At 42.6% G+C, this 10,856-nt stretch overlaps 1 protein-coding gene across 1 annotated transcript in view; it reads right to left on the bottom strand.

Moving 5' to 3' along the window:
• Positions 1 to 546: 546 nt before the first annotated feature.
• Positions 547 to 10,856, bottom strand: part of LOC102830228 (chromosome unknown open reading frame, human C12orf49) — a 27,473-nt gene continuing 17,163 nt past the window's right edge. The window contains exons 2-5 of the mRNA XM_006865472.1: positions 8,259 to 8,415; positions 2,891 to 3,042; positions 2,427 to 2,540; positions 547 to 630 (exon numbers count right to left, since the gene is read on the bottom strand). Coding sequence (XP_006865534.1) covers positions 547 to 630; positions 2,427 to 2,540; positions 2,891 to 3,042; positions 8,259 to 8,415 — 507 coding nt within the window. The remainder of the gene's footprint in view (positions 631 to 2,426; positions 2,541 to 2,890; positions 3,043 to 8,258; positions 8,416 to 10,856) is intronic.

Raw genomic sequence — 10,856 nt, 5'->3', positions numbered from 1 at the left:
AAAATAAAAATAGCCTTCAAGAGAGAAAATCCATGTTCTAAGAAACAAAACATTTTATCTGGACAAAAGGAACATTCAACTCATGAAACATAAGAACAAAAACAAAAAACAAATTTCCTTGAATGTATTCCACTAGAAAGGCAGGGCATTTTCCTACACCAAACATTTTAACTTTCTCACTACGCCACAGAAACCCAATAAATAACATAACAGTGGAAGGGCCCAGGTCCACAGTGTGAGTGAAAACTGGAACACCAACGTGGAGGTATAACACAATTCACGCTCCCCTTTGCACGCACAGCGGCAGAGTCATCCAAGAATGGGAAGAGCACGGACAGCTCAGGCCTCAGTATGGTCTTTTCTGAGCGAGAAGGGCTGGAGTTCCGTCAGGGAAAGCCCAGGCACTGAGTGAAGCCACAGAGAACGCCATGAGAAGGGGTCGAAGCCTAGGTTTCCTCAGGTGCCTTGTCTTCCTCCAGGGCAGCAGAGTGAACACTGACGTCTGGCTTGAGGCTGGCAGTCTGCCAGCAGTGCCCTCCGCACCCATCACGCAGGGAAGAGCTCAGGAGGGCTCTCTCCATAGCAGTACTTGGCTACGGGATCCCTATAGGTGTTCTCGTGCTGCACACTCTGTTGGCAAAAAGGGAGATAAGGCGCATGAGAGAGAGTAGTTTCACAACCCCTCCCTCGCACAATGGAAAAGTTGAAACACAACTGCTATCGGGCATGCTCTGTAGGAGCCTGGCTGCATCCATCTCCAAATGTCACTGAAAGGCTCCAAGGCACTTTCTAGAGCACAGAGGAACGCTCACACAGACTGCCAGAGAAGAACATTAAAACGGAAATCATATCACGACTTGAACATTGCTTTTTACGTTCACCAGCAAGGTTTTTAACAACCTGGATGTAGCCTGGGCAGCTCGAGACAACTCATTTCTCTCACAGGATTATACATGAGATTAAAAGTCAATGGGTATTTTGTGCCTCAAAGTTCAGTTCTCAGTCCAGAACCCTACAGAGGAACTGAGGAAATGCACTTCAGGTTGTTTTCATTAAGTTTATGCACACGAGCCAAACCTACACCACCACTCCCTCAAGGCTCATTTGGCTCAACGGAAAGCAAGCGTGATGTAACGCAGACAATCAGCCCTGGTGGCTAGTTTTTGAGCAATTTGTTTTCATACCAGCAACTGGAGTTTTTGGCTACTCTAGAGTTCATTAATTAGCCCTAGACCAATGCTAAGAAAATCAACTGTAAGTATTTATCCAATTTAATGGACACACAGCCAAATCTTCTTTCTGGAACACTGTTCACACTACAAACTGAATGGCAATTGGGAAATCTCTGTACAATAAAAAGACTAAGTCAGAAAGCACAGTAGCTTCTCTGATGATTGAAACTAACTCCTCAGTTTTATCAGTTAAGGGAAAACAAAATCAAAATAATTCGCCTTTTCTACCATTTCTCAGAATAAGAGACTGAATCAGAATGAGTCATGTGTTCAGCCCTCTTTAACATTTCCTTTATAGCCCATTGAAGCAGAAAGCTCTTCAAGCAAAACAAGACTAAATTTCTTAATGTTTTCAAAATGCTTATTATAATCCCTGAAACATTTGCCGCATGACACTGAATGTGCTCAGAGAAAATCAGAAGTAGAAAAGAGGTGCAAAATTAAAAGGTGGCATTACAGAAATCTGACCAAGGTACAAGAGCGCTGGGGAACGATGCAGTTATCAGACGGAGCCCGAGCAGTTGTGGAAGCACCACGAATACAAGTCGGATGAGAGACGTGTGTGTGTGTGTAATAAACATGTCTGGTTTGGTAGCACAAAGAGCTACGACAAATGCCCAACCACAAAAGCAGACAGAGAACACAGTGTGATGGAAAGGCAAAAAGACTTTCAGATGTTTACAGCAACAAAGCCAATCCAGGATGCCCAAAGAGCAGAGCAGTTAATAACATGCCAGTAAGTACAGAGAACATGGCAGCCTGAAGATTTAAAACACCCACCTGCCCATCCCCTTGACGTCCTAAAATAAACCACAACTCGGCCCCAGAACAAATGACTACTTACCCTAAATAAGTGGTTGCTGCAAAGCCTTCGTTAAGCTTTAGGTGCCAGTGAGGTGAGAACTCTTGGGAGCTGCACCAACAGCACGCCACCCAGATCAGAAACAATCCTAAGCTTCCACTTACAGCGGAGACATGCAATTCAGACAGGAGAGATCCAAGCTGGTTAGACTTTGAATCTCACTCTGCTATTCTCCATTCTATTACTGCACCAAGCAAAACCTACCAAAGCTTGACATGGTTTCCACCTGAACCATGTCTCCTTATCAAATCACAAAAACGACTTAGTACACCTTTTCTCGGCCCCGACTCGTACCTGCCCACCCCTCAGAAAGGGAAATGGCAGCCTCTCACCTGGGATGAGGTTCTGCATTTAGCCAAGCACAATTCAAAGTGATCTTCGACTGCCATGAAGAGGTTCTGGAATGCCACCGCTGCCCGGTTGAGGAAGCGCTCCAGGAGAAGTTGCTATGGAAACAAAAGTTGGTACCTGGAATAAATTCCCAGTGAAGCCAGCACAGAGTAACCTTGTCTCTCTCTGATAACTAAGAGAATGTTGATACAGGAGACAGGGAACTGGGGATCTTATTCATCAGATAGCTCAATGGCAATACGATGGCCCGCTCTACTAAATGTTACTGCATACCATCTCCTTCACTTACAGACAAAGGCGGCGCCACTGCAGCAATTTCTGACATCTGCAAAGTCCCATCCCCAGTTCTGCTTTCAAAGAGTCTCACATAAAGAGTCTAATGCTAACCATACAGTGAAGACAGAGACCAAAAGAAGGTGTAAGATGAGAAGCTGACTCCACATACCTTGTTGGGCTGCAAGCAGCAAGACACACAGTACTCGTACGCGCTGCAGCAGCCATTGGACAAGCAGCCGTTGCAGCAATACTGCTTTGTGCCAGGGATGTTGATATTGCAGCAGCCATTCACCAGCAAGTCCTTCCTTTCACAAACATATCCTGAAAGTCAGAGACTAACCTTAGCATCAAACCAGCAGTCTGCCCCTGACCATACTCCGCCTTCTGATCATGAGAATAATAAAGAATGAAAAATAGAGGCAGCATCTGCCATCCACCAGGTCACTGTAACACCAAAGGGCCCAAATCAGACATAATGTGAATAGGGCTAACTTCCTACATGTGGTCATGGTGTTAAGTACTGTCGAGACGATTTCAACTCGCAGCAACCCTGTTCAGGGTTTCCGAGTAAACCTGGTGGCTGGTGGGTTTGAACTGCTGATCTTGTGGTTCCCAGTCCAGTGCTGATCCTACAGCATCCCACCAGGAGTCCCCTACATGTGGAAGCTTATAGGAAACATGGACTGCCATGTTGTAACCTGTTTACACACTACAATCTACCTGTTATGGATTGAATTGTGTCTCCCTTGGATTGTATGTGTCAACTTGGGCTGGCCATGACTCTCAGTATAATGCTCCTTCACTTTGTGATCTGATGTCATTATCCACGTTTATCTTAACCATGAGGCAGGATACCAACCTACAGGATTCAGTCCATTTTGAGATTAGGTCCATTGGTTTTCATTTTTGAGATAACAAAAATATTAAACAAGCAAGCAGAGAGCAGAGATGGAAGCAGAGTGTCCTCTCTGGACCCAGGGTTCCTGTGCTAAAACTCTCCTAGACCCAGGTGAAGCCTGATGCCAAGGCACATGGAGATCTCCAGGGAATACTAGGTTAAAAACTGCTGAAAGGAGACCAGAATCTTCCTCCAGAGTTGATAGAGACAGGAAACCTTCCCATAAAGCCAGCATCCTGAATTTAGACTGTAGCCTCCTAGCCTGTGAGCATGAACGTCATGTCTGTTACAACTATCCACCTGGGATATTTCTGTCCCAGCAACATTAGTGAACTCAGACACCCCCACCCCTCAGCCCCCAGGATTTCAATCAGCTGCCACACCTCAAACGCAGCTACACTTTACTATTCTAAGCTACGCAAGACTGAAGAAAAATGTCAGTCTTTTTCAAACAAAAATTTGAAAATTTAAAAAACCAAGGCGAGAGATTCTAGATTACACACACACACACTAAAGATAAATATAAAAAACCCTCAACTCTTTAGAAATAACTTTTGAATTCTTGCCATTTGTTTAGGAGCTTTAATTTTTATAAAAATAATTTTAAAGAGAAGGAGCCATTACCTGGCCTTTACAATGAAGGCTGTTTCTAAGTATAAATGGTAGGGCTCAGAGACCACTCAGCATTAGGGAATACAGAGTTTTGTAATATCCAAGGCAGAGAAACCTCGTAATTCCCTCCATTCTTCACAAATCCCATCATCTATATATATAGAAAGCTGGTGTAGCGATGCAGGGTAAACACTGAACTGCTAACAGAAAGGTCAGTGGTTCAAACCCACTAGTTGTTCCTGTACCCAGGAAACTGATACAGGGCCATTATGAGTTGAAACTAACTTGATGGCTCTTAACAACATCACTACGCATACACAGCCTCCAACCCTGTCAATTCATATTGAACTTCAAGGAAAGAAGCTCTTTACAAGAGCGAATGCATTGTTTAGAGCTACTCAGGAGACATTTCTCTACATCCTTCTGGGAGTGGGATAGAAAAATGTACAAATAAGCCCATGTGGGACACCACTTGGCCCTTAGAAAACTCCCAGGTGCACACATACGCCCACAGGTATACGCAAAGGGTCTCAGGTGCAGAGCAGCTCTTCCTAGTTATCATTCCATTCCAAATGCCCCAGCTTCTTAAGCCGCAGAGAATGAGACTTGGTGAAATACGTTAGATTGCTTTCAGTTAACTACTCTGGAAAACAACGTCTGTTCAAAGAACAAAAGGCACCAGTGGAATAGTGACCATGGGACGAGATTAAAGGTCCCTCGTTTAACAGAACCATGGCACTGTTAACTGGGAGTTGGTACTGTTTGTTCAATCTGTGCAAGTCTATCTTCCAAATTAAGAAAACAGGATTCTAATACCATAGTAAATGTTTCTAGGAGTATTCTAACTATTCCTATTCATTTTTGTCACAGGAGATATAGACAAACAAAAAGAAAAAAACAATCCAAATAGGTCAACAGTTTCCTCAAAATTCTGCCCAAAATGATCAATATATGTATCAGCCCAATCACGTCTGTATCACGAAAATGTAAACTATTATGTGATCTAACCCTATTCAGAGAAGCCGAGATGGAGACAAAGAGGACATGGAGAGATAGAGCAGCTGAGGACTCTAGACTCCTGGATAGAGAAAGACTGTGTGCTGGTGGCCAGGTGCTAGTGGCCAGGAGGGAAGCTTGCAGATGGTGCCCTTTGGTTGTTTAAATGATTATATATTCCTGAGTATTTTTGTGTACATTAAAAAAAAAAAAACACAGAGGGAATAGAAGCAACTACTATTGAATGATGATGCACAGAGGAGACTAATCATTGAGATGAAACAATGAGTGTAAAACTGATGTTCCCCCACCCCCACCCCCATGTAAACGATCAGTCACCCTCAATTCACAATAAAAACTTAGAGAAAAAAAAAAAAAAAAGAACAAATACTATCACCTCAAGGTTATATGTGTTAAAAAAACCAAACAGGGTGGGGAATAGAGGTAAATACTATTAAATGATAGTGCACGGAGGGGACTGTAATCATTGCAGTGAAATGAAGCATGATTTGTTAAATGAGAAACTGATCACCTACCCTGTAAAAAACCTTCACTAAATTCACAAACTTATTTAGCGTCACTTGCTGAAGCTATCATTTCCCCCTTTCTTTTCCTATTACATGAGAATTTCTCAGGCCACCTTTTTCCTCTCAGTGCTAACTTCTGTACTAAGCCCTGAAACCACAGGTCCTACTAGCTTCTGATGAACACACAGCTGGTCAAGATTGCTTATTCTGCCTCATAAACCTACTCTTACAAACTTTATTTCCAATGGTTCCTGTAAGATCACAACCTCAAAGTGTGTTGCTATTGCCTGTGAATCAGCTTCGAACCCCTGCAAAGTCTGCCATTTTAACTGCTTATGATTTAATAATGTGTGGTTCTGGCAATAGTCATGCTGGCATCTGTTGTCTAAAAGGCATCAATTCTTGCAAGTTTTCTGCATTAAGTTACTTATCTCTTCTCTCACTTTTATAAAGGTAAAAGAAAGCCTATGGCATTACATTTTTAAGTGTTTGTTACTGATTCCTGGAATGTTTATCTAGATTGCCTACGCACTGCCATCGTGCACTTCTGACTCAGAGCGACCCTACAGGACAGAGAAGAGCTATTCGACAGAGTTTCCAAGGCTGTCCATCTCCACAGGAGCAGACAGCCTCATCTTTCTCCACAGAATGGCAGCTTTCTGAACCTCTGACTTAGCGGTAAGCAGCCCCAATGCCTAACACACTGTACACACATCAGGCCTTCTTTCACCTAAATCAGGAAAAAAATTCTTTTTATAGCTATGGACAAACTGTGCTTATAACCCAATACTTAATATTAAAACCACAAGATTTCATGTTTTCTCATGAATGTCATGCAAACAGTATGAACTGAAAGTTATCAAGACACTTGGTCCTGGTCCTAAGTCTGTCCATTGTGTTACATTGTGAAAGCAATTTTCCTTCAGCACCTGGAAAAGGGAATTATGCTTGGTAAAGTGGAGGGTCAGCAGAAAAAGATGAAACCCCAACAAATTAGACTGACACACTGGCAGCAAGAATGGGCTCAAGCATAACAATTGTGAGGATGACACAGAACCAAGCAGTACTTCATCCTGTTGTGGATAGGGTTGGAACCCATTTGATGACAACTAACAACAAACTTTAATTACTGTTTTGAAGAAAAAAACAAAAACAGGTTAGTTGCAGCATTATTCATGTTTAAAATGGGGTTATGAAACTGAGATTCTAAGTGGCATTGTTGTCAAGTTAGGAGTGTATTTTTTGTGCAAACGCTTCTAGCTCTTCCACCCTACTCCTTCCTTCATCTCCCAGGAACCACGTCCCTTTTTTGGTAACCTTGAGAAGATCTTGTGGTTTTCATTTTGTTTTGCTTCATCACAAATAGCTGAAGAGTCTAATACAAAGTTATCTGCTGTATCAACTTATACTGTAAGGTTCATAATCAACCTGGTCTAGGATGTTTAGAAACAGAAAAACAGGTTATTAGCAAACTATCTATCTAAACAGAACAAATTTACAAATGATGAGGGAACTCAGTAAACTGGTTGAAATCTTTACCTATGGAATAACTGATGTTTTTTTTTTTTTGATGTGATAATGGTATTGTGGGCTCCGAGTGTGGCACTGTAGAATCAGAACTAGAATGTGAACCACCAGGTTGGCAGTTCAAACCCACCAGCCACTCCTCAGAAACCCTGTACATGGTCACGGTGAGTTGGAATTGACTTGACAGCACTTAATAACAACAACTACTAGGTATTGTGTCATGATTTGTAAAAATCAAATGAGTATTTACAGAAGGCCTATAGCACAATGTTGTTGTGTGCTGTTGAGTTGGATCCAGCTCACAGCTACCCTGTAGAGCTCCGAGGAGCAGCTGACTTAAGGGTTAGCAGGCCAGCACTTCCCCTCCAGTGCCACGCCAGGACACTGTCCAGCACACAGTAGGAGTTGTCTCCAGCAGTTATCTAGTCAAAAAATCTAACCAATGCAAGAATCTCATTTTTATGCACTCAAAAGGAAGCAAGACATCCCTGGGAGAATGCTCCCAAACAAACTGCAAGAGATGAAACATTTTGAATGTGTTTAGCGTTCATTTGAAATTATGTGGTCAGTCAGTCAGCAAGCACATTTCCTGAGTGCTGACACCCAAAGGATACCACTGAGGTGACAAAGGAGGGAAACAGCTGGTGTCCTAGAGCACATCATCAGGATGGGAAGAAACGAGTGGCAAGTTTAGAAAATACTGGCAGTGGGGAGAGGTTAGCAGAAGTCATCTAGGGCCCGAGACATGATAAAATGCTAGAACTGTAAGTGACAGGCACAAAGAACGTTTAAGAGTTATCAAACCAAGCTTCCCTGGCATTTAGTGAGTCCTCAAATGATGAGCGGGTAAGCAAAAGAAGATTCTAGAAATGGAAGGGAACATGTACTGTACTGTAGAAGAGTCTCTGTAAACATGCCCTAGCAATGGCCCACCAGTGTACCTCACAGACTGCAGGACAGAAGGGGCCCAGCCTTACCGAGCTCATCGGTGATGAGGTGCTTCCCTTGAATGGAGTTCCGGCATTGGTTGCTTGGCCGACTGCTGTTGCCCAAGTTAAACTGTACTTTCCAGGGAATGGGTTGATCATGATCTTGAACCTGAAGGAGATTCCGATCTCTCACTGCTCTCTCCTCCTAGACAGAGACAGAAACGACATAGTTAAAATACACTTTCTTGCATTTTCACCCATTTCTCACAGAGCCTACAGCAAGACGACTGCCAAAAGCTTGGACAGCATCGGTCCTCCTCCCATATAAACAAAGTCTGAGTCAAAGTCATAGAAAAAACTAGAAAATAAGCCTGGAAGAAAAACTCATAAATTGTGGCTATGCTTCCAGACTGCCATACTGCATGGCCCCAGCTTATGTGCACACATTACAAATGTGTCTCACATACATGAGGTCTTCATTTTAAGAATGACTTTGAATGGGGAGATGTTTGGAACTTATTCTTTCTGAGGGCAAGTCATTGAAAACATTTTGACATTTAAAATACATAAATTACAAATGTTTACAATATGAAATTTGAAAAAATTTAAAACAGAAGAAGAAGCTTCAAAGAAATATGTGACTGTCATTTCAGACCATGCCTGACACCTCTGGAGCACAAGGCCACTTCATTTGCAGGCAGTTGTTACTTCAGAGGCACAGGAAGCTGATCTGGGGACAAGGTGAAGCATGTCAAGTTGCACATTTTTCCTATGACAGAATATTGAGTACATACCCCTAGAGCATACCTTTCTTTACAAAAGAAGGCATCGGCATCCAATCATTTATCCAGATACCAATGTAGAAAAGTTTAGAAGGTCTTTTGTAGCCTCAAAGTTATGTGGGGTTGGGCTTTCCACACTGTTAGTAAAGGAACTGGGATAAAAAAGGTGCCTCAGTACCAGAAAAGTAGCCAAGTATGAAACAGCCATTTCTGAATAGCTAGAAAGCAAAACAATGATATAAAATTCCCTCCTGAAGGCTTTTTGTGTACAGTAAACATCCTATACTTCTAACAAGACTGTCAGGGTTCTGTGGTTTCTGTCATGAGACTAAGCTTAATGTGTCTCTGTTTAAATGCAAAGCTTGATGGTAAAGCATAAATATGCCAAAAAATAAAAGGAAAACAAATCTTTACAGTTACTGAAATTTCTTTAGGAAAGTAAACTAGGAAGAGCTTAAAATGCAACACTTAAAATGCAAAACTCACATATTCATTTGACCGGTAAGAGTATTTCTGAGCCCTGGGCAGTATTTCATTCTGTTGTACATGGGTGGCTGTGAATCACAACTCACAGGTGCCTAACAATAACAGCATCCGGTGGAAAACACAAATGTATAAAGATGCACACCACTGCCATCGAGTCAATTCCAACTCACTGCATGCTTACAGACAGAGGAGAACTGCTCCGTAGCGTTTCTGAGACTACAAATCTATATGAGAGCCAACAACCTCACTTTTCTCCCTCGAGTGACTGGTGGTTTCAACTGCGGACCTTGTGGTTAACTGTCATATGCTTACCACTGGGCCATCAGAGCTCCTGAACAATGAACAAGGATGCTTAATTAGACATTTGTTGATGCTGTTGTTATGTGCCGTGTAGTCAGTTCCGACTCATAGTGACCCTGTACATGGTTTCCGAAGCTGTAAATCTTTACGGGAGCAGAAAGCCTCATCTTTCTCCAGCAGAACAGCTGGTAGTTTTGAAGGGCTGACATTAAGGTTCGCAGCCCAATTCGTAATCACTACGCTACTAGAGCTCCTTTAATTACACATAGCCTTGTTTAAATGACGAAAAAATACAAAAATCCATCAACAGAGAAACAATTAAACAAATACTAGCACACCCTCACCTTAAAAAATAAGACCTAGCGCAATGCAGTAAATTACTTAAATGGTCATTCTAACCACTGTCTTGGAGTAATGATATGGCATTGCGGGATACTGCACTGGACTGCAAAGTGAGGCTGAACCGCAAGATTGCTGATTCAAAATTACCAGTCACTCCTCGGAAACCCTGTACAGGATTGCTATGAGCCGGAATCAATTCAATAACATTTAACAATAACCACTGTCGTAAGAGTCCTGATGTGGTGCAGTAGGATTAAGTACTGGACTGCAAGGTCAGTTTGAACCCCAAGGTCGGTGGTTCAAACTACCAGCCACTCCTCAAAAATCCAATTCCCACCAACTTACTGGGTTTGTTGTGGTTGTTAGGTGCCCTCGAGTTGGTACCAACTCATAGCAACCCTATGCACAGCAGAACAAAACACTTCCCGGTCCTGAGCCAACCTCATAATTGTAGCCACACTTAAGCCCATTGATGCTGCCATTTTTGCCAATCCATCTCAATGGGGGTCTTCCTCTTTCTCTCAGACCCTCCACCTTACCAAACATGATAGCCTTCTCCAGCAACTGGTCCCTCCTGACACTATGTCTGAAGAATGACAAAGCCTGGCCATTCTGGTCTCCAAGGAGCACTATGGCTGCATTTCTTCCAACACGGATCTGTTTGTTCTTTTGGCAGCCCATGGCACTTTCAATATTCTCCTCCAACACCGTAACTCAACAGCATCAATTCTTCTAC

The sequence above is a fragment of the Chrysochloris asiatica genome, unplaced genomic scaffold, assembly GCF_000296735.1.
Source record: "Chrysochloris asiatica unplaced genomic scaffold, ChrAsi1.0 scaffold00078, whole genome shotgun sequence".
NCBI lineage: Eukaryota > Metazoa > Chordata > Mammalia > Afrosoricida > Chrysochloridae > Chrysochloris > Chrysochloris asiatica.
Note: the sequence above shows the minus strand (reverse complement) of the source record. Positions and strands in the feature narration are given on the sequence as shown.